Consider the following 24,414-nt stretch of genomic DNA (forward strand, 5'->3'; position numbering starts at 1 on the left):
TCTCCCACAGTGAGAACAGAGAGTGTTAAAACAGCTCTAGTAGTAGCATCCACACTCAATCTTGATGTATTTCAATATGACATACAGACTGCGTACCTACACGCAAAACTAGATAAGGAAATATACGTAAGAGCACCTCACAGTCAATACACTAATAAAAATGAAATTTGGCTATTGAACAAGAGTTTATACGGATTAAAGCAATCTGGCAAAAGATGGTACGATTGCTTGGTAAAAGTACTTAAAACCATGGATTTCAACGCTACCACTGCTGATAACTGTTTCTTTGTCAAAAAGAGTGATGATCACGTTGAGTTTGTATTGATTTATGTAGATGATATTTTATATATAGGAAAACACAGAGAGAGAAGAGAAATTTTTGTAAACAAGTTAAATGAACATTTCTCGTTGAAATCTCTAGGTAAAGTAAACAAATACCTTGGTGTACAAATTAACAAAACTAGAAGGGGCTTCAAACTTACTCAAAAAGATAAGATTATTGAACTTCTAAACAAATGCAATTTAAACAATGCCAAACCCTGTGACACTCCTATGCAAACTGATTTCCTTAGAAATAATAATGAATCTTCCCCTGAATTCAAGGATAATACATTTTATAGATCAGTCATAGGTTCACTTCTTTATATATCTAATTGGACCAGGCCAGATATTGCATTACCACTCAATTTATTATCAAGGCACGTTAGTAAACCAACAATGTATCACTGGGAAGCTGTCAAAAGAATTTTAAGATATCTGAAAAGTACATTAGACTTTTGTCTAGTATTAGAGCCTAGTGATAATAAAGAACCAAGACTTACATGTTACGCAGATGCGGATTGGGCTGGAGATGCATCATGCAGAAAAAGTACTTCTGGTTATATTTTTATGTTAAATGACTGTCCAGTTTACTGGTACACTGGTAAACAAGAACTGGTAGCCACTTCAACCACAGAAGCGGAATATGTTTGTTTATCCAAAGCTGCAAATAACCTTGTATGGTTTAATGATTTAATTTCAGATGTTTGGAAAAAACCTGCTTTGCCTTTTGTCATGCATGAAGACAATAAAGCGGCCATTGAAATATCTAGATCCGATGCCATTGGACAAAGATCCAGGCATATAGATATAAAATTTAAGCATGTGAGACAATTGTCCCAAGATGGATTTATCAAAGCAGTGCATTGTGATACCTCTGAACAATTAGCTGACATATTGACGAAGCCTTTACCTTCTAAACAGCACAAATACTTAACTTCTAAATTGTATGTCTTATATTGTCCTGAATCTGAATGTAATTGGTGTTGTATAGCGAACCGGCATTTAGAGGGGGATTTGTCAGATGTAAATGCCTTATTCTCTAATGTGTAAATAATGTATATATGGGATATCAGGGGTTAACTTATTCTTTGTTTCTTAATGTATTCATAATTCACCACTCCCACTCTTGGCTCCACCCTTTGTATATATAAGGAGCCACCTTCGCCATTTTTCTTTGCTTCTATCTGTGAATATTCAGTGAATATAGAATGCCTACTATAATTAAAGAGAAATATATTTGAACCTCTAACTCTCATTATTATTATTGAGTCTGATCCTAAAAATATTGCAACAGCAAGCAAATTCCATGGGAAACCCAGATTCACTTTACAACCATCTTACTAGCTTATCAACCGAAGTGATTCAGTTAACAACTGTGGCAAGAAAAGTCACAAAATGGGGCAAGACCTCCTTAACAACTGTCTCGCTTAGCAACGGAAGGTTTGGGCTCAATTGTGACGATAACTCAAGGACTACCTACAGTGCATCCTCAAATATTTGAATTTAGTCTGTCCGGCTAAGTAACTCTTGTCAACTGAACTGGACAGATTTGGGTCTCAAGAGGTGGTTCTGGAGCACATTCATAGATCCAGTGAAACAAAAGAGATTTAGCATTCTTTCAAAGGTTACCACCAAATTTTTAATGTGCCAAAGGAGTATAATTATTAAGTACCTCAGAGAAGCATCTTGTTAATTGTATTTAATTAATTTGATTTGATGTAAATTAAATCAAACTTATCACACTTGATTTTTGCAATAACTTGGCTCATTATTTTTTTGTCCTATCTGCCAGAGAGCAGCAATTTCTAGACTTAAAAAACATACACATGTCCAAAACCCTCTGCGCATCCCGTTTTTGCGAAAATAGGCCCCTTTTTAGCAAAAACAGGATGCACAGAGGGTTTGGGAGGCCTGCAGAGTGCTCCTGGGGGCTGGGGAGGGCAAAAACTGTTTTTTCCCCTTGTTTTCCTCTTCAAAATCTTGATGTGTGTTATACTCCCGTGCCTTATAGTCCAAAAAATACGGTACCTGAAAACATTGTAATATCCTTGATTTCCACAGAACTGGAGGAAATGTAGATTCACCTTGAACATAGCTTGCTACTGCAGTCCCTTGAGGAAACGATTAGAATTAGATTGTTTTCCATTAAATCAGGATGCATCCCGTATTGTCTCTTGGGTGGTACTTCATATTCCCTAATTGTATTAAGTATTCTCTCCTTGGATATCCCAAAGGTGCTTTTCAAAAGGCAAATAGACTTTCTTGGATTTTATTTTATTTTATTTTTTTGCCTTGCAAACGTTTTGCTGCTCATCCAAGAAGCTTATTCCGTTCTGAAGAAATGAGAGAACTGAAGAAGCTTCTTGGATGAGAAGCGAAACGTCTTCAAGGGCGGAAAAAAGAAAGTAAGTCCAGTTGCCTTTTGAAAAACAGCTTTGGGACAAGCATGGCCAGGATGATTGAGAATCTTCATAGACATTTTTCCTTCTTGAATGTTTTAGGAAAAGAGGGAGGGAGGGAGAGAGGGAGAGAGATTAATTGTTCTCACTGTCAGGAAATTTCTTCTTAGTTCTAGGTTGCTTCTCTCCTTGATTCGTTTCCATCCGTTGCTTCTTGCCCTGCCCTCAGGTGCTTTGGAGAATCGCTTGTCTCCCCTAGTCCTTCTTTTCATTAGACTAGATATACCCAATTCCTGCAACTATTCTTCATATGTTTTATCCTCCAGGCCCCTCATCATCTTTGCTGCTCTTCTCTGCACTCTTTCTAGAGTCACAACAACATCTTTTTTATATGGTGGTGACCAAAACTGGATGCAATATTCAATATTAAGTGTGGTTTTACGAAAGGAATTATAAAGTGATACTCTGAGTCCTCAGATGCTTTTTAAAAGCAAATGTTTTGTGTTAGTCTTCAGATCAGCTCCATTGACAAGTATTAACAATAGAAGCAATATTTATATATGTCAGGTTTCGATGTCATCTCAAATAAATTGCACTCCCAAACAATTAATCTTTGCTGAAATATTCCATTTATTGAGTACGACAGATCTGGCCCCGACTTCGTCGTAGCCGATACTAACCCTCTGACCCCCAAACTCTTCCCTTTCCATTCCCCAATTCTCATCTTCTCATTGGCCATCTTCCAAGTCAGTCTCCCCAGCTTCTGACCTCACCCCACAGGAATGTTCCCCCCTCCCATCCCATCTCCTAGGGGATATTATCTACAGAGAAAATAAGTAGGTGAAAAGTCAAGCCTCGTCTTTTTATGGCAGCATCAGAATGCTGACAATGTAAATATCCCTGGATCCCAAATGAACTCCAAAAGTGTAAGGGAAAGGGCACCACCGAGTGTGGCAATTGATGAAATAATCTGAAAGATCCTTCACGGCGCTGAAGGAACACCTTTGTTGTGATGGCACATGCTGATGGAGCAGAGGTGGAATTCACTTACCTTCCCTAACAGTTCACAAATGTGACCGCACGCACGCACTCGCTCGCTTTGCTCACACACCATTTGGCATTGTAGGAAGTTAGCACCCATCCCATTCCTGGGAAAATGAGATATTTTAGGAAATATCAAAAGGGTAGAATATTTCCCTTAAAAGGGAGGCAGAAATTCAGCCCCCCACCTTTGTCAATGGGCCATTAAGGCCTGAGCCAGTCCATTCTACATAACAAAGGTCTACCTGCTTCAGGTAGAGCCATAGTAGGAATTGCCCAAAGCCCTTTCATGACATCATCATCGTGACCAGCGTGTGTGAAAAATGGTCAGGTCACTTTTTTTCAGTGTTGTTATAACTTTGGGTGGTCACTAAATGAACTGTTGCCAGTCCAGAACGACCTGTGTTCAGTTCAAAGATCAGCCAGTTAACTGAATCACCAAAATTAGGACAGAATTAAATTCCCATATTGGTAACGTATTCAGTATTGTAATGTTGGAAGAAACCTCCTTCTAGGTTCTGCTCCAAGTGGGGAAAACAGACACTGGAAACATGGAGACTGCTTGGAAAGATGGTTTAATGGTGGACAGGATCACATGGCTTGAGTTCCTGAACAGAAAAGGGGCAGATACAGTAAATCCTTGGGTTTTTATGCCCTCTCTGGCTCTGCATTTCTTGGGGCCCCGAAAGAGTATCCTGATTGGTTGTCAGACTCCCCGGAGGTGGGGGCCTTGCTGTCTGATGGTCACATGTGCTTCCCAGGTCACATGTGGTGAGTTTCTGCTGCTATTGTGTAGAGGGCTAATCCTATCTTTGTTGGATCTTTGGCAATTCCTACTATGGCTCTGCCTGAAGGAGGCAGATCTTTGTTATGTAGACGAGACTGGCCCAGGCCTTAATGGCCCATTGACAAAGGGTGGGGGCAGGAAGATGGGAGCTGCTTCAAAACATGCTTATCCCAGGGAAATATAATATTCTGCCTTTTTCATATTTCCCAAAATATTTCACTCCTCTAGAAAAGGGGTGGGTGCTAACTTCCTACAGTAACCAATAGAATTTCCCCCAGTTGTGACACACAGGAAGGTAAGAAGTTCATCAAACAAGGCAGGAACTGAAGTGCGAGAAAAGAACAAGCCGTCCCCTCATATAATTTTCAGTTTTTATTATAGACTTTGTTTTAATCGACATGAATGTTAAAGAAACTACAACAGAGTTAAATATCTTTGTTTGGTTTTGTTTTTTTTAGTCTGAGTGGTTATAATTTTTTTTTTTAATTACACTCAATCGTACATTGTAAAATATTTCCGGAAGGATTATCATCTTCATTTGTACAGCAAGCAAAGTATCAGGGGAAAACTTGGAAAAGGAAGAGAGAAGTTGTGAGCGCTCTTGTGTAATGCAGTCTCCTTCCAGAAAGAGCCGGATATGGCTAATGCATTTCCATCAATATGTCCAGGGATGACTCTTCCCCCATGTTCGTTTAGACCTCATTCTGTAGAAGGATCGTTCTGCCGAAGGAGAAGAGCTAACATCCCAAATGTGTTTCATAGCATTGGAATCGGAAGCACCATGAGATCCTATGCCCGTGGGTCAGTCTGGATGGCCACAGCCTTTCCACAGTTCCTATCACATTCCAGAGTCCTTCTAAAAATCACCGAACCAACCTTTGGTACCATCAAAAAAATTTTTAAAAAATCCAAAATGTCTTTCCAGTTGTTGTTGTTTTTTTTAAAATTTCCCTTTTGGTTCTTAAATTAATAAATGGCTGCTACTTTCTAATGTCTATGGTTGTCCATAAAGCTTTGAGTCGAGGCCATTTGTCATTAGAAGAGCCATTTTTATTTCTTCCGTATTGTTTTTCTGAAATGCCCAGAGTCCTTCCATTTTCAGTCTTTAGATACATCCAAACTCAGAGTGATGAGTAGTATCTTACAAGAGGGTCTTGTGGTCCTGCTAGAAAGACAGAGAAAAAGGAAACATCAGAAAGGTTTGAGCCCACTGAATGGATCTCACTATACAGCTAAAGTCCAGCTAGGTTAGCCAAGTATTCTCTCTTCCAGTGTTGGAAGAGATCTTGAAGGCCTTCTAATTTAACCCATGCTCAAGAAGGAGACTCTATGCCATGCTGGACAAATAGCTGTCCAATCTCTTCTCGAACACCTGTAGTGATGGAGCATCCACAACTTCTGAAGCAAGATGTTCCATTAATTAAATGTTCCCACGGTCAGGAAATTTATCCTTAGTTCTAGCTTGATTCTCTCCTTGATTAGTTTCCATCCATTGCTTCTTGTTCTGCCTTCGGGTGCTATGAAAAACAGGTTGACCCCTCTTCTTTGTGACAGCCGTTCATAGATTGGGAGACTGCTATCATGTTACCCCTAGAATGTGGTACTGCAGGCTACTTTTGCTGCCTCCTGGCTGCTTGCAGTTCGGCGGTTTGATTTTCATCGGCTCAAGGTTGACTTAGCCTTCCATCCTTCCAAGGTCAGTAAAATGAAGACCCAGATTGATGGGGCCAATATGCTGACTCTGTAAACCACTTAGAGAGGGCTGTAAAGCACTGTGAAGTGGTATATAAATCTAGATACTACTACTACTACTACTACTACTACAACTATTACTACTACTACTACTACTACTACTACTATCTTTATCCATTAAATATGAAACTCAGTCAACTGAACATTCAAAAATGCATCACAAATACCATTGACTGGTGCTAATGGTTGATACGGGTTGCTGCCAGCGTCCTAGGTATCAACCAAGTACCTTCTTAAGATGTTCCAAGTAGTGCAGTTTTTTGCAGTTCCCCTGGTATTATTGCAGAAAGCTGCAATTTGCTGATGTATTTTATAAAATTCTTGGACATGGTACCAAGTGCCCCGATGACAATGGGTATCACTGTTACATGTTTTATTCATTAATAAATTATTATTATTATTATTATTATTATTATTATTATTATTATTATTATTATTATTATTATTATTATTATTATTATTATCTTATATCTAATCTTTGTTGCTATTCTCTGCATTCTTTCTAGAGTCTCAAACATATTTTTTATATGGTGGTGACCAAAACTGGATGCAGTATTCCAAGTGGGATGATACACTAATATCAAGATAGTATTTAGACATGAGGCCACCAGAAGATCCCGTGGCCATAGATTGGGGGGGGCTTAAGCAAAACTTGAGAAGGAGCAATGGCAACCTAATTCCATATTATAGCAATGAAAGATTCATGGATACGTCCAAGGTACATCATCAAGAGTCAAGTCTGACCTGATAAAATCTTTGTTTGGTCCGGCTAGTGCAGGGCTTTTTAAAAAAAAATCTCCAGGGACAGGATAGTGAGTGAATGGCTTTCTTTGCTATTTGTTCTCAGCATTTCTGAGTCAGCAAAACAGAAAGTGACTGCAGGTCAAATTCAAATGTTTCTGGAGAGATTGAGGGCTGAAAATCGCAGCATTGTGACAGTGCCTTTAATTTCAGCTCTCGGGCAGAAGAGCGATGGGCTTCATCGTGATTGTTCAGCAGTGCCACTCAAAACAGTGAATTTATTCACCTAATTCCTCACTGTCCTAAACTGCAAGCAATAAGAGGGAAATACAGTCGTGTCAACATCTGAAGCAACTTTTTTTTTCTTGACTCTGCTTAAAACAAATCTTGCAGTATATCAATGAAGACATACTTCAACAGTCAGGCCAAAAGTATTTTTAAAAGGTTAAATCATGGCAACTGGACCAAAATTTGTTAATCTGAGAAGTTTCATTACTCAGCCAAGTTAACTTCACCAGTCAAAATAAAAAAATTAGGTAGAGAGTCAAATAACCAACTGCACAGGGTTCTCCCCAAAATGTATTTCAGTTTTACAACCACAATTGAGCCCAAAATTTTGGTTGCTCAGTGAGACATTTGTTAAGTGAGTTTTGCCTCATTTTACGACCTTTCTTGACACAACTGTTAAATGAATTGCGAAATTCATATCATCAGAGAAGGACATATAGCAAAAACGTAATAGCCACACTGGTAGAAAATATTTGGGGCCCACCCGCTATTCGTGTAAGCTTACCTTTTAGCTTTTGCTAAGATGTGTGCCAAGTTTTTCTTTCCTGATCAAGCTTGCTGCATAGGGGATCTGAAAGAAAACAGAGAAATATCTCACTCAACAGCAATGAGTTAGTGAAGAAAGAAGAGATATCAAAGAAGGCACCTTAAAACCCAAAAATCTAAAAATCCTGGTAGGAATGCAATCGTATCTATTAGGAAGACCATAAGATGGATGTAGATAAGAATAAGGTGTACATATTTCACTTGAAATAAGTAAATATATAATAGAACAAAAGGGATGCTCCGGTAGAAAATGATCCTCTATTGAAGTAAAAACTGCAGGGGGCAAAATGCCATTGAATGCCTGGGTTACAATATTGTACTATGACTATGGGGTCAGCAACTTTACACCCTGTGGACTTCAACTCCGAGAATTCCTGACCCAGTCATGTTGAGTACCATGAATTCTGGGAGTTGAAGTCCACAAGGCGTAAAGGAGCCATAGATGCTCAACCCTGTAGTATAATATAGTACTTCAATCAAGTTTTAATTTTTAGATGATTTTGAAGGGTATCAAGAACCTTTTCACACCAACATGTTTCATCTCCCCACCCTCACAAATCAGGTTAAAGATGACTTATACTTCTCTTTTCATCTGCCAGTCTCAAAGTTCAGATAACACACACTACCAGTTTCTCCACCTCAGTGAGTTTAAGGAGTGTGGACTTTAACTCCCAGAATTCCCCAGCCAGCCAGCTGGCTGGGGAATTCTGGGAGTTGAAGTCCATATCTGGGAGTTGAAATCCACATCATAAAAGCTACAAATACCATCCCACTCCACACTTCTTCTTTTTCTCCCTGTGCCATATCCATCATCGGACATTGGCGATCATTATTGGTGATCCTATTTTTATCAACAGCTGCACAAAAAAGTGCTGCTGAGTTTTGTCCAAACCAGTCCCTTAGATTTTGAAGCCATGATGTTCTTCTTCTGCCTGGACCTTGTTTGCCTTCAATTTTGCCCTGGAGGATTAAGTGAAGCATGCCATATTTTTTCGGGTGTCACATCACATGTTTTAAATATTCTAACTTTCACTTTTTAATTGTTTTGATGATTTCCCTTGGCTTTCCCAGGCAGCTTATCACCTCCTCATTTCTAATTTTGTCAACACATTTTATTCGTAACCCAGTTTATAGGTAACCCACTCCACACACACCACAGCAATTAAATCTAGGCTGCATGTCTCTGTATCGCCACTAGATGGCAGCAGCGCATCTGAGTTCCCAATTTTTGTTGCCCTCTACTGTAACATTTGGATTTCTGCAGCCGCCTTGTGATACGTTCTGCTAGCTCCGAGAGGAAATAAAATAAATTGCAATCACTCTTCCACCTTTTTACAACCAACTGACTTTGTCCTTACAATCTGCCTAACTGGTTTAATGAGGGGGTTAATGTGCTGGGAGAACCCTGATAGGATCAGCTGGCCCAATCAATTAATTCTCAGGATGTTGTTGCACTCAGCCCCAAACAGGCTCAGTCATGCACGGGGGTTAAGCTAACTTAACCAGTGGGAATGTTGCAGAGATGGCCGGGTTCTGTGCATGACTCTCTTCATTGAAAAAGCAAATATATGCGCAATGACTACAAAGGGTCATTGCACAAAGCACCGTTCCAACACGGCAACCCTTTGTTGGGAGAATAAAAACATGACAAGCCCCATCTGTGCTTGCTTGAACTCCTAGGGATACAGCAACCTACGCAGGCAGGAATAAAACACAATGCTCTCTTAGTGGAGATGGCGAAGGCCTAACGTACAGCAGTGGGCAAGAAGACTTTCTGTTGACGTGCTTTCTCACAATCTGTGCTCACATCATTATTTGCAGCCCCAGCTCACAGGTGCTGGCTCTCTGTTGGCAAGGGAAGAGCAGTCAAGGAGAAAGGCCCTGTGACCCATTTCCCATTCATCTACAAAAGGTCAATGTTTTGGGATATCAATGAGCCTTGTAGTACAGTGGTCTAAGGCACCCTGTTATTAAGCTGATTATTAAGACCAGCTGCCTGCAATTACTGCAGGTTCGAATCTCGCCAAGGCTCAAGGTTGACTCAGCCTTCCATCCTTTCTAAGGTAGGTAAATTGAGGACCCAGTTTGTGGGGGCAATAAACTGACTTTGTATAAATATACAAAAGGATGAAGGCTATTGCTGAGCACATTGTAAGCCGCCCTGAGTCTCCGGAGAAGGGCGGCATATAAATCAAATTAAAATTAAAAAAAAAAAAAAATGAGAGCCAGTTTAGTCTAGTGATTAGTGCACCAAGCTAGAAACTAGAAGACTGGGAGTTCTAGTCCCATTTGGCAGGAAAACTGGCAGGGTGACTTTGGGCCAATCATCAGGAGACAGTGACTACTAGTCCCGCCTTAGGCACGAAACTTGGCAAGGTGACTTTGAGCCCATCATCAGGAGATGGTGAGTTCTAGACCCATTTTAGGCATGAAAGTTGGCAAGGTAATTTTGGGCCAATCACCAAGAGACAGTGAGTTCTAGTCCCACTTTAGGCATGAAAGTTGGCAAGTGACTTTGAGCCAATCATCAGGAGATAGTGAGTACTAGTTCCGCCTTAGGCACGAAACTTGGCAAGGTGACTTTGGGCCAATTATCAGGAGATGGTGAGTTCTAGTCCCACCATAGGCACGAAACTTGGCAAGGTGACTTTGGGCCAATCACCAGGAGACAGTGAGTTCTAGTCCCACCCTAGGCATGAAAACCATCTGGCTGACTTTGGGCCAGTCACTCTCTCTCTCAGCCAACCCACCTCATAGGGGTGTTATTGCTGTGGGGAAAATAGGAGGAGGAAAGAGTAGTCTGTATGTTTGCCGCCTTGAGTTATTTATAAAATAATAAATAAATCATAAAAATCAAATAAATAAATAAAACCAAGGAGGTCAATCCACCAGAAACAACAAGATTCTTTACAAACCCACCAATGGAGAAAAACTGAAAAAGATCCCTCCTGATTGAGGTTTATTGTAACTGCAGGTACTAATGGCTTTCCCTGCTGAGCTGCTGGGTGTGTGTGTGTCTGTGTGTGTGTTTGTGTGTGTGTGTGTATGTGTGTGCAGTAATAAAAGAAAGCAGCAGAGGGCACTGGGAGACTGGGTTGCCTTAAAAAGCCTATTCTAATTTGAAACCCTTCCATCACCTTGGCAAGAAAAGTACATGGATGTGTGAGTGTGCAATCAAGCTCCTCTTAAAGGCAATTTTGTCTTGTTAGGTTTTTGTGGGCATTCATAGAACGCCACAGAAACTGAAGAAAGTTGGTGGGGCAGGAGGCAGGGGTGCTATTCAGCAGGTTCTGGAGAACCGGTAGCAGAAATTTTGAGTAGTTCGGAGAACCAGCAAATACCACCTCTGGCTGGCCCCAAAGTGGGGTGGGAGTGGAGATTTTGCAATATCCTCCCCCCAGGAGTGGGGAGGGAATGGGGATTTTGCAGTATCCTTCCCCTGGAGTGGGGTGGGAATGGAGATTTTGCAGTATCCTTCCCCTGCCACGCCCATCAAGCCATGCCCACAGAACCAGTAGTAAACAAAATTGGATTCCACCACTGGCAGGAGGCATCTCCCATGGCTGGCCAAACGGATCTACTTCTCATATGTTTGATGACTAAGAAAAAGCCCAGCTGATTTCTGGATTTTTGATAGTAAGCTGGCCAAACCATCAGCCGAGCTCTTCTTGGGAGTAACATTTATTTATCTTGGATTTTTTAAAAAAATCCCACCATGATTATTTTTATAGGTAACTCAGGGTGGCGAACATACCTAATACTCCTTCCTTCTCCTATTTTGTCCACAACAACAACAACCCTGTGAGGTGGGCTGGGCTGAGAGAGAGAAGGACCGGCCCAAAGTCACCCAGCCAGCTTTCATGCCTAAGGTGGGACTAGAACTCACTGTCTCCAGGTTTTTAGCCTGCTGCTTTAATCACTAGACTGAACTAGCTCTACCTTGATTCATGAAAGGAAGAGCGATGGAATGTTTGACTAGTTTCCAGGATTTTCGGGCAGTTTCTGCAAAAAAATCTCCATAGGAATGAATGGACTTGCTTTGTGATTGCCATGTTCGCTTTACGACTGCCTCATTTGCTTAATGACCACCACAAAAAAAAGGTCATAAAATTGGATTGGTTAAGTGAGTCACCATGACATAAGATGGAAATTGTGGACCTCATTAAGGTCATAGGTTGAGGGCTAAATATAGTGGTTACAGCACCAAGATAGCTCCCAGCATTGGGAGACAGTGAGTTCTAGTCCCACTTTATGCATGAAGCCAGCTGGATGACTTTAGGCCAATCCCTCTTTCCCTAAAAAGCAGGCAATGGCAAACTACTTCTGACAAGATGGACAAGAAAAATTGCAGGCAGTTGCGGAGAGTCAAGACTGTCTCAAAGACAGAAAATAATTAAAGAAGCCCTAATGCTCTGCATGAAAAGAAAATCCCAAACTCCTTTGTCCCAGCCAAGGCAAATATTCATAGACATCTGTGCTAAGCTATCAGATGAGTGCATTTTTAATCCAAAGCCACTCAGCAGAGGAGAATCTTACAATTTGTAATTGTTGAACCATTTCTTCTCTGTAGGCCAACTCCCGCTTCATCTGATCTTGAAAATTATCTGTGCAAAAAGGGGGAAAAAAGGACAAAAAAAGAGAAAAAGTACATGAATAATTTTCTTGTTAGACACTGCTAATTCAATTTCCCCCCCTAAAAGCCGCAGTTTGTTATTCTCTGGTAATTTTGTACTGGAAAAAAAATTGGTTACTGAAAAAAAAGAGCAGACCTGGATGTGCAGAGTTGTTAGATCATAGGAAGTCTGTTAAATGAAATGAAGTATTTAAGCAATTATCCTCAGTCTGTATACAGATGGTCCTCAGTTAATGACGGTAATTGGGAGTGGAATTTCTATCACTAAAGAAGTATGGCTATAAAGCGTGATGTCACATGACTGCATTGCTTAGCAGTGGCAATCCAAGCTCTCCCCATTACCATTATTAAGCGAGAATCATGGTTCCTTAAACAAAGGCCCTCCTTGCAACTTTCTGCCAGCTTCTAATGAGCAAAGTCACTGGGGAAGCCGGCAGGAAGTTGTAAGTCACATGGGGTTCACAAGATGATCCACAGGGAGTTAAGTAACTGCTGCTGGGAAGATGCACAGGTGGCTGCAGATGCATGGTGAGCGAGTTTGGGCCTGGGGTAGTTGTTACCATGTGGGGGAGACTTACTTGAGTGACTTGAAACATTCCCTGCTGGCTTCCCCATTGATTTTGCTTGTCGGAAGTGGGAAGATAGATCGCAAATGCCAATCACAAGATCAAGGGAAGCTGCAGTGCAACCATTGTTAAGTGCCAATAATGTGGATCGTGATCATGTGAACACAGGGGTGCTGCAATGGTTGCACATTTGCGGACCAGTTGTAAGTCTCACTTGTTCAGCACCATTGCAATTTTGAATGGGCGCTGAAGGAGTAAGCGAGGACTACCTGTTTTATATTCGCAGTATTGTACTGTCAGTTGGGAGTAACAGGAATTATAATTCCATCTCTCAGAGACATCACATGTAAAGCTACCAAATGTGGGCTTCAAAATTAAAGTTGATTATGATATATCACTTCTAGCTGTGTTCTGGTAGTTATCCAGATGTTTGCAGCTGATTTGGTAGCCTAACATTTTCTAAAATCTGCTTTTCATGGATCTTACATTATAAATACAATTTGATAATCCCATATCAACCCAGAATTTTCTCTCAAGCATAAACAGCCAGGCTCAAACCGTCCCAAAGGTGCTTTTCCAAAAGGCAACTTCACTTTGTTTTTCCTTGAAGATGTTTCGCTTCTCATCCAAGAGGCTTCCTTCAGTTCTGAAGAACAGTTCTGAAGAACTGAAGAAGCTTCTTGGATGAGAAGCAAAATGTCTTCAAGGAAAAACAAAGTCCCAGATGCTTTTTGGAAAAGCACCTTTAGGACAACCATGACTGAGAATCTCAGACATTTAGCCAGGCGCAAATTATCCTACTTTGTACACATTATATGAAGGCCTAGTTATCTAATGTACACATTATATGAAGGCCTAGTTATTCTTCTTCCTTCCACCTTTCCTAGCAGGAGAGCCTTCTCAAGAGGAAGTGAATGAACTCAATTACAGAGGTGATGAACGCACCATTGGAAGACTTGAAGGAATAGGTTTTAAGGATAAATCTTTATGGAGACGAACTATCTATGTGATTGCTAGAAGTCGGCGCCCTGATGGTACGTACAGGTAGTCCTTGAGATACACCCAATTGTTTAATGACCGTTCACAGTTACAAAAAGTGACTTATGACCAGTTTTCACACTTATGACTGTTGCAACAGCCTCACAGTTATCTCATCAAAATGTGGGTGTTTGGAAATCACCATGCATTTATGTCAGGGAATCGCGCAGCAGGTATCCAAATGAAGTTAGAGACTTGTAGTTTTATATAAAGAAATATATTTTATATCAAACTACCCTGCTTCCCCGAAAATAAGACATCCCCTGATAATAAGCCCAATTGGGGTTTTGAGTGCATGTGCTAAAATAAGCCCCCCCTGAAAATAAACCGTCCCTGAAAATATTTAAACACTCAGGTAAGACGGCAAGAGGAGCCCCATCTTAGCTCCACCCGTCCCAAAATAATAAGACCTCCCTGAAAAGAAGGCCAAGTGCTTATTTCGGGGTTAAAAAAAAATGTAAGACAGGGTCTTATTTTTGGGGAAACGTGGTAGATAGTCAGGCAAACAGGAGTGTCATGAGGTAAATCTCAGAGCCCACAGAGGACACAGAAGAAAAAGGCGGGAAAAAAGGGAACCTCCCCCTCCACATCCATAGCAACCAATCACAGTGCGGATTGCCTCACGCAGGAGCCAGCCCTCTCCAGTCAATCAACTGTAACTGTGTGTTCTGGCTCATTGTACAAGACCACAGCTCCAGCTACTAAATTTTAAAATCTTAACAATTTACAATGGTTATATAGCATCCCGGGGTTTTGGGATTGTCGTTTGCAACCTTCCTAGGGAGCTTCTGACAAGCAAAGTCAAATGGGGGGAAGCCAGATTTGCTTAACGACCACTCGATTCACTTAACAACTGCAGTGATTCACTTAACAATCATGGCAAAAAAAAAGGTGTAAAATCAGGCCTGCCTCATTTAATAACCTCTGTGCTTAGCAAAGTAACTTCTTTTTTTTAAAATATATAAATTGATTGTTCTGTCATAGAGAATAAAATACAGAACAAACCAACCAAATGAAGCAAAACAAAAACATACATCCAACCCTAACAACAACAAAAATAGTGTACAAAAAAGAAGGAAAAAATGGTCAATTAAATTTAACATCTAAATATGTAGGATCCACCTTGGCTGAGTGCTGAAAGAAGAGAAAAAGCAATAAATTCTCCTCCTATTTTACATATATATTACATATATTTCTTCCCATTTTACATCTATCTATCTGTCTGTCTGTCTGTCTGTCTGTCTGTCTGTCTATCTATCTATCTATCTATCTATGATCTATCTATCTATCTATGATCACTCTATCTACTATCTATCTATCATCTATCTATCTATCTATCTATCTATCTATCTATGATCAATCTATCTATGATCATTCTATGATCTATCAATGATCTCTCTCTCTCTATCATCTATCATCTATCTATATGATCGATCTATCTATGATTGATCTATCTATGATCTATCTATCTATCTATCTATGATCGATCTATCATCTATCTATCTATGTATCTATCTATGATCAAACTGTGATTGATCTATTTATGATCGATCTATCTATGACCTATATCTATCTATCTATCTATCTATCTATCTATCTATCTATCTATCTATCATCTATCTATGAACTATCTATCTATCTATCCATCCATCCATCCATCCATCCATCCATCCATCCATCCATCCATCCATCCATCTATCTATCTATCTATCTATCTATCTATCTATCTATCTATCTATCTATCTAAATCTAAAAATGAATTATGAATTCCCGGGATGAACTCAACAGGCTGAGGTGTTTTGGTCATGTAGAGAGAATTAAGGTTGAATTGTACCACCGTTACATGAAGGAAGAGTGAAAGAGTTGAGAGGGAGAGGGAGAAAAATCACACTAAGATGAGGTTGAGGAGATCCTCAGAAACGGAAAAATGAGAACATTAAAGGACAAAATGCCACGCATGAAGTGGTAGATCAGGGGTGTCCAACTTTAAGCCAACTTAAAGGCTTGTGAACTTCAACTCCCAGAATTCCCCAGCCAGCCATGTTGGCTGGGGAATTCTGGTTGCTGAAGTCCACAAGCCTTTAAATTACCAAGGCTGGACCATCCCTATGATAGATGAATCTAGAGCCAGGATGATTTGCAAGAATACCGTGTTTCCCCAAAAATAAGACCCTGTCTTATATTTTTTTTGAACCCTGAAATAAGCGCTTGGACTTATTGCCATGTGCTCAAAATCCTGATTGGGCTTATTATCAGGGGATGTCTTATTTTGGGAAACAGGGTAGATAGCTACCGAGAAATACAATGAATGCTCTTGTCTGGGTGTGTGTGTGTGTGTGTGCGTGAAAAAAGTTTTATTTTCTGTTTCATGTCTTATCTTTCTTTGACTTTTTCTTCTTTTCTGCACTATGCATCACATTCCTTTCCCTGGAAGGAGACCGTATGATGGGCATGTATGTGTATACAACCATCTCTATAAAGTTCCTGATATACTGTGGTCAAAGTGGTTAATATGCATTACTCGTCCTAACCTTTACAACAACCTTATGTATCTTGCCTTTTTTTTAAAAAAATGTCTCTTTGGGTTGACCTGTGTGATGCACTGTCTCTTTAAGTCTCTTGACTCAGCAAATGGGAGCCTATAAATTAGTTCCTTGGCTTTTTTTCAGATGATCCAGTGTCCTCTGCTTTCTTTGTGTCCTTGGGTTTCTGATAATAAATGTTTCCTCCCTCGACAACAATGAAAAAGCTTTGGGAGGTGTTTTGTATCTTCCAGATTAACCAGTGGGAGATCCTGGTTGGATTTCTCTTACCTTGGCAGAGATTGAGCACCGTGACTTTGTGACAATGGGGTGGGCAACAGAGCTTGGGAGCTAGGGAGAAGATGCTTCTAATCAACAACAAAACAAGAACATGGAAGAGAAACTCTTCCAAAAATATGTTGAGACTCTGGAAAGAGTGCAGAGAAGAGCAACAAAAATGATGAGGGGACTGGAGGCTAAAACATATGAAGAACGGTTGCAGGAACTGGGTATGTCTAGTTTAATGAAAAGAAGGACTAGGGAAGACATGATAGCAGTGTTCCAATATCTCAGGGGCTGCCACAAAGAAGAGGGAGTCAAGCTATTCTCCAAAGCACCTGAGGGCAGGACAAGAAATAACGAATGGAAACTCATCAAGGAAAGAAGCAACCTGGAATTAAGGAGAAATTTCCTGACAGTGAGAACAACTAATCAGTGGAACAACTTGCCTCCAGAAGTTGTGGGTGCTCCAACACTGAAGGTTTTAAAAAGAGGTTGGACAGCCATTTGTCTGAAATGGTATAGGGCCGTGATGGAGAACCTATGGCACGCGTGTCACAGGTGGCATGCAGAGCCATATTGGTGGGCACACAAGAGTTGCCCTAGCTCAGCTCCAGCATGCTTGCATGCACTGGCCAGCTGATTTTTGGGCCTTCTGGGCCCAACGGAAGTCGGCAAACAGGCTGTTTCCAGCCTACGGAGGGCCTCCGGGGAGGTGGGGAAGGCTGTTTTTGCCCTCCCAAGGCTCCTAGAAAGCCTCTGGAGCCTGGGGAGGGCATAAAATGGGCCTACTGGGCCCACCGTGCCATCACATGCCAAAAGCGAGGGGAACATGGGGGGGGGGGGTCGCACATGCATGCGTGGGGGGGGCAGGGCACATAGAATTATGGGTGTGGGTATGCACGCGCGCAACCAGCCCGCACTCCCCCAGATTTGGCACACGATGTTAAAAAGGTTAGCCATCGCTGGTATAGGGCTTCCTGCTTTAGCAGGGGGTTAGACTAGAGGATCTCCAAGGTCCCTTCCAACTCTGTTATTCTTGGCTGGAGGTTCCGGTAATATCAAATAGGATGTTTTAATACTCTGAACAACCTACTTTCCTAAGGGATTATGGTTTGTCACACAGTCAGCTAGAGGTTTAGACCAGATCTGGCATTTTTATCTACCTATCGAATCCTCCCCAAGAATCTGAGACAGGAAAATATGTATATTTGATGGTATTAAAGGTATTGTTGGAGGATGTAAGCTGTTCCAAGTAAAACTGCCTTTTAAAATTGACCAATGATGATTTTTTTCAATGCCAATGTTGTTCAAGTGCTGTTCCAGGTGTTTTGGGATGGCACCCAAGGCACCTATCGCTATTGGTACTATCTTTGCTTTCTTTTGCCCCAGTTGTTCTACTTCTATTTGCAGATCTTTGTATTTTGATTTTCTCCAGTTCACATTCACTACCATATTATTATCACTGTTATTATAGGGATAGCGTGTTTGAGTATATCCCTTTTTGAAATAATACAAACATTTTAAAGTTCAATTCATTCAGAATAGAGCTGGAAGGGACCTTGGAGGTCTTCTAGTCCAACCCCCTGCTCAGGCAGGAGACTCTACACCATTTCAGACAAGTGGCTATTCAATCTCTTCTTTAAAACCTCCCATGATGAAGCACCCACAACTGCTGAAGGGAAGCTCTTCCACTGGTTAATTGTTCTCATTGTTCGGAAGTTTCTCCTTACTTCCAGGTTGCTTCTCTCCTCGATTAGTTTCCATCCATTGTTTCTTGCCTTTCCTTCTGGTGCTTTAGAAATGTTCTGTCTCCATCCCCCCCCACACACAAACAGCCAGCCGGGGGTTAAAGAAGTACTCGGCACACACAAGGTTCGTTATCAGGAACTTGGCAGCAATACAATAACCGTCTGCCAAGTGCTTTACTACAAGAAGAGGGAGTGTTCCTCCACCAGATAACACCAACGAATACACACAGTTTTCAAAACAGTCCAGCTCAAACATGAAACCTTCAGCTGATTAGGTGTTGTACAAAGTGACTAGCCAGAAGTTAGCTTTGTCCGTCACAGAGTCTAAATGGCCACCACACTCTCTTATATAGCCTGTGGGGTGTGGTCCAGTGACTCAGCTTAATCCCTGGCACGCCTCCTCATCTGCTGCAAACGTTTATCTCGCCTTCGTTGGCGTGGATCCAGGAACGACTTATCACCCTCATCGCTGTCATCGGAAACACCTGGCTCCTGGTCAATTTCCTCTCCCTCGGCAGACACCTGAGGCATTGCCAGAGAGGAGGGGCCTGGAGAGGGAGGCCTGGCCGGCTCCTCTCCTTCATGTTCGGAGCCTTCTCCCTCCGATAAGATGGGCTCGGGGGTCGGAGCCACAACAAGAAAATAAATTGACCCCTTCTTCTTTGTGGCAGCCCCTCAAATACTGCAACACTGCTATCATGTCACCTCTAGTCCTTCTTTTCTCTAGACTAGCCATACCCAATTCATGCAACCGTTCTTCCTATATTTTAGCCTCCAAGGCCTTTATAATCATCTTAGTTGCCCTTCTCTTCACTTCTTCCAAACATCTCAACATCTTTTTTTGTAATGTGGTGACCAAAACTGGATGTAGTATTCCAGGTGCTGCCTTACTAAGGTTTTTATAAAGCAGGACTAGTACTTCACGTGATTTCACATGATTTGTGCCAATACTCCTAGAAATGTGACCTGCGGTACTCAAAATGGTTAGTTTAGATCTATGTCTGATGATCTAAGATCTATATCTGATCATCCCTTTATTGGTCACGTTGGCTGGGGGAGTTTTGGATGTTGCAGTTCAGTGCATTATCTCAAGTTAAACGAATTAAAAGAGATAAAACCTTACTGAAAACTGGGAATGACGTGGTTCCTTTGAGCACTTGGAATTCCTGTTCAAGCCTCCTGCGCCAATCGATCTGTTCAAACAAGACCTTCTGAAGCTCTTCTAAACCAAAGAGGAAAAAGAAAAAAAAATTTTTTTTTGTGAGCATACGGACTCTTAAGACCGAACGTTCACAATTACAAAAGGAAAAAAATATTTTTGGCAGTTTAAGGGTGGCTGCAGCATGCCGTGAGCAGCTTTGGATAGATTTTGTGCAGAAATCCATGAATACAAATCAATGCAATATATTATTTTAAAGTATTATAGCCCAGTGTCGTGTATTGATTGATACATATGCATTAATCTCAATTATAGCCACACAAAAGGTCCATATATTATTCATATGTTGCTTGTCAAGCTTAAAATATGGTTGGGAGTAAAAAACATATATTACCCTTAATTGTCTTGATATTCCGCTAAAACAAAAGTCAGCCTCTAGTAAGAGATTTGCATCTATTTATCTTTATAAAACCCCCCCACCTTTTTTACCTTTTCCCATGTTTTCCATGTCCTTTTTCAGAGAATGGGGTGCGCTGGGTTCTTGGATGGGATCACCTGAATGAAAAGAGAATTATTACTATAAAGGAAATATTGAGTCTGTCATTTGCACCTCTATAAATGTTTGGCTTGGCACAGCAACCAAATAGGACAGACATCGACTTTTAACGGAGCATTAGAACTGCAGAAAAAAACACAATTGCAAACAGCTGCCTTCCATTGAGGATCTGTACACGACATGAACCAGAAAAAGGGCTGAGAAAATATCTACAGACGCCTCATATCTTGGACATAAACTGTTTCAACTTCTCCCCTCAGGATGCTGCTATAGGGCATTGCATGCCAAAACAATTAGACCCAAAGATCGTTTTTTCCCCTCTCGTGCCATCACTCTGCTAAATACTGTACCTAATTCCCACAGCATTGTCTTAGACCTAAAGTTATTTACCCATGTAGTAGGCTGTATTGCTATTATCCTTCTTATCTTCTCAACTTTCCTACTACCTTCTCCTATTGGTATCTTATGATTTATCACTTGTTGTATCTTAAGATCATGTAGCTATGACCTGTTTGTGTGTACACTAAGAGCTTGTGTACCAGAGACAAATTCCTTGTATCTCCAATCACTCTTGGCCAATAAAGAATTCTATTCTATTCTATTCTATTCTATTCTATTCTATTCTATTCTATTCTATTCTATTCTATTCTATTCTATTCTATTCTATTCTATTCTATTCTATTCTATTCCATTCCATCCCATCCCATCCCATCCCATCCCATCCCAATCCCATCCCATCCCATCCTTATTGATTTGCACCATCCACCAGGCTACGTTTGATCAAGTAAAGTGTTTACGGTAGTGTCCTTGGAAAGAGTTCAAAGCAATTAAGACAGTGGCTAAATTTTGATCATGTAATTGTGACCATCAGCTTAAATTTTCTGACCTTTTTCTCCCAATCTATCATATTGCATCGTTGCGAAATAGCAAAACATGCTGAGAAATGTTCCTGTTTAAGCCAACTCTGTATGACTCCAGAGAGCAACATGTCAATCATGCCTTTTTTTTTGCAGAATCCACCTTAAGTGACAAAGATATCCACAGGGGGATTTCAAAATGACCACGATGGCAGCAAGGATAGGCAAATGATTTGCACCCTCCAAAGAGAAACCAAAATATTCTTCGGTGAAATCTCAGGAAAAAAAATCAACAAGAAATATAACAATTTAATGAAATCTACGCTTGTAGCAACAAAAATAAATTTTGCTGAACCTCAGAAGAAAGATTCTATTAATATCGGACGGGAAGCCTAAAGTTGAAGAACAGACAACAACACAAAAACTAACAGTATGACTGCATGATAGAAATTTTAACTTAAAATGTAAGCAAGAATGGTTTACTCTTCATACAATAACATCACACAGCAGGGCAAATACAATCCCAATCAAAGTTCTAATGGTTAGGCTTAAATGTCTAAAATAGGGCAAATTAGTAGTTTGGCAAATTATGTTAGAAACCGAATAATTCCTTTTCTTTTTTCCTTTGTAGCTATTTTGGGTATTTTAATTTTTGCTAAATATAATTTACTGAACTATTTTTCCCATTTTATTAAGAGATCATAGATAGGTACGTATAGATAGATAGATGATAGATAGATAGATAGATAGATAGATAGATAGATAGATAGATAGATGATAGATAGATAGATAGATGATAGATGATAGCAGTGGTGAAATCCAATTTTTTACTACTGGTTCTGTGGGCGTGGCTTGGTGGGCATGGTGTGGCTTGGTGGGCATGGCAGGGGAAGGATACTGCAAAATCTCCATTCCCACCCCACTGCAGGGGAAGGATACTGCAAAATCCCCTCCCCACTCCTGGGGGAAGGATATTGCAAAATCTCCATTCCCACCCCACTCTGGTGCCAGCCAGAGATGGTATTTGCAGGTTCTCTGAATTGCTCAAAATTTCCGCTACTGGTTCTCCAAAAGCTGTCAGAACCTGCTGGATTTCACCCCTGATAGATAGATAGATAGATAGATAGATAGATAGATAGATAGATAGATAGATAGATAGATAGCTTGATAGATATCTGTCTGATCTATTTCTCTCATTTCTTTGTCACTGTCTGTCTGTCTGTCTGTCTCTCTATCTATCTCTACCTCTATCATCTCTCTCCTATCATCCATCCATCCGTCCGTCTGTTCATCCATCTGTCTATTATGCAATAGAGACTTTATTCTAAACAATCAGCTCAAGACTGAAACCTAGTCTGATATAATCTGCAGCAGTTTCTTCTTTCTAACATTATAATATTGTATCCTATTGGATACACGACAGATAGTCCTTAACGTATGACCACAATTGCAACCAGAATTTCTGTTGCTCAGCAAAATGGTTGTTAAATGAGTTGTGGCCAATTTCACATCTTTTTGCCAAGGTTCTTATGCAAATCCCTGCAGTTATTAAGTGAATAATGTGGTCATTAAACGTATCTGGCTTCCCCCATTGACTTTGCTGATCGGATGTTGGCTGGGAAGACCACAAATTGCAATAATTTATCCTGGTTTGCTGTAACCGTTGTAAATACTTGCCAGTTGCCCAGCAGCCAAATTTTGAGGGATGCTGGGATGGTCATAAGGATGAGGACTGGTTCTATACCTTTTTTCAGTGCTGTTGTAACGTTGAATAATCACTGAATGAATGGTTGTAAGTCAAGGACTTCTGGTAGATGTAAGCAGACTGTTTAATACCATACCATATGCTACTATTAATGCTAGAGTCTTTTTTAATTAATTAAATTAGTGGATTAATCCATTAGAGCCTGAATAACTGAGGAAAGTCAATGTTAGTTACTGTTGCTGTGAGTCATAAACATATTTTAGCTCATCAAGAGAAGCTATCTCTAATGTGTTACTAATATAAACAAAAGGAAATGATCAACAATTACTCTGTATTGCTCTCTCTCTCTCTTTTAATAACATATGTCTGTTCTGTTTATTAAATTCTAAAATTATCTTACGTTTCCATCACTTCATGGTACGAAATGGCACTCCTCTTGAAGTTTGGTAACATACTGTATATTTAAATATAATTGATGGAGTAATTAAAAGGAAGATGCTTAATCAACTGGAAGTTGTTAATGGATTGGCAGCTCATATTTCAATGAATACGAAAGATATGAAATTTCCTTCCTGTCTCCCAGAGCCTCAATTAACATCTTCTTTCTTTCAGGTGGAAAATTTACACAAGGGGTTAGAAGAACCACATGTCAAAGGATAACTGTGGAGAAAAATACGACTATCTAATTTTTGAAGCAGCAAGGAACTGTCTATCACACCAAACAATAATCGGTCCGAGGTACCTTCTCCAAAAATTTGCCTTTGGTTGAATGTAAAGTTACTTCTCCACATGCAGCCATTTGTTCAGGGACCGTTCAAAGTTATAATGGCACTGAAAAAGGTGTCTTACGACCATTTTCCCACTTATGACCGTTGCAGCATCCCTATGGTCATGTCATAAAAGCCATTAGCAAGTGGCTCATATATATGACGATTGCAGTGTCCCAGGGTTATGTGTTCACCTTTTGTGACCTTCTGACAAGTCAAAAGATTCACTCAACTGTCAACAACTGTCAACAACTTAACAACTATCCTAAAAGTGCAATGATTCATTTAACAATGGTGCCAAGAAAGGTTGTAAAATGGGACAAAACTCACTTATCAACTATCTTCCTTAGCAACATAAATTTTGAGCTCAATTGTGGTTATAAGTTGAGGACATATACCTGTATTGTAGTCTAATATAAATACTGTGTTGTTATGGCTACTACCAGACGTTCTCAACCAGGTCCTACCAGTCCAGGGACCAGTGTTTCTCAATCTTGGCAACTTTAAGACGGGTAGACTTCAACTCCCAGAATTCCACAGCCAGCCATGGAATTCTGGGAGTTAAAGTCCACCCGTCTGAAAGTTGCCAAAGTTAAGAAAGACTGAGTGGAACTGATTCCAAATTCCAATTATCCCTTGGTGGTGATAGCTAGGAATTCTGGGACCTGCAGCCGTAAGAAATCCAGTGCTTGCTCCTAGGAATAGA

The 24,414-nt window shown here is 40.5% G+C and overlaps 1 protein-coding gene and 1 long non-coding RNA gene across 2 annotated transcripts in view; one reads left to right on the forward strand and one right to left on the reverse strand.

Moving 5' to 3' along the window:
* LOC148115029 (uncharacterized) overlaps positions 1-23,669 on the forward strand; it is a 44,220-nt gene extending 20,551 nt beyond the window's left edge. The window contains exons 2-3 of the long non-coding RNA XR_015732043.1: positions 13,965-14,108; positions 23,554-23,669. This is a non-coding gene — a long non-coding RNA (uncharacterized LOC148115029). The remainder of the gene's footprint in view (positions 1-13,964; positions 14,109-23,553) is intronic.
* The window catches only part of SKOR2 (SKI family transcriptional corepressor 2), a 42,791-nt gene continuing 23,284 nt past the window's right edge, over positions 4,908-24,414 (reverse strand). The window contains exons 4-8 of the mRNA XM_034403906.3: positions 20,313-20,378; positions 19,788-19,886; positions 12,412-12,479; positions 7,835-7,900; positions 4,908-5,713 (exon numbers count right to left, since the gene is read on the reverse strand). Of these exons, the coding sequence (XP_034259797.2) occupies positions 7,838-7,900; positions 12,412-12,479; positions 19,788-19,886; positions 20,313-20,378 (296 nt within the window). The 3' untranslated portion in view covers positions 4,908-5,713; positions 7,835-7,837. The remainder of the gene's footprint in view (positions 5,714-7,834; positions 7,901-12,411; positions 12,480-19,787; positions 19,887-20,312; positions 20,379-24,414) is intronic.

This window comes from Pantherophis guttatus, chromosome 2, assembly GCF_059756535.1.
Source record: "Pantherophis guttatus breed Tessera chromosome 2, ASM5975653v1, whole genome shotgun sequence".
NCBI classification, from domain to species: Eukaryota; Metazoa; Chordata; class Lepidosauria; order Squamata; family Colubridae; genus Pantherophis; species Pantherophis guttatus.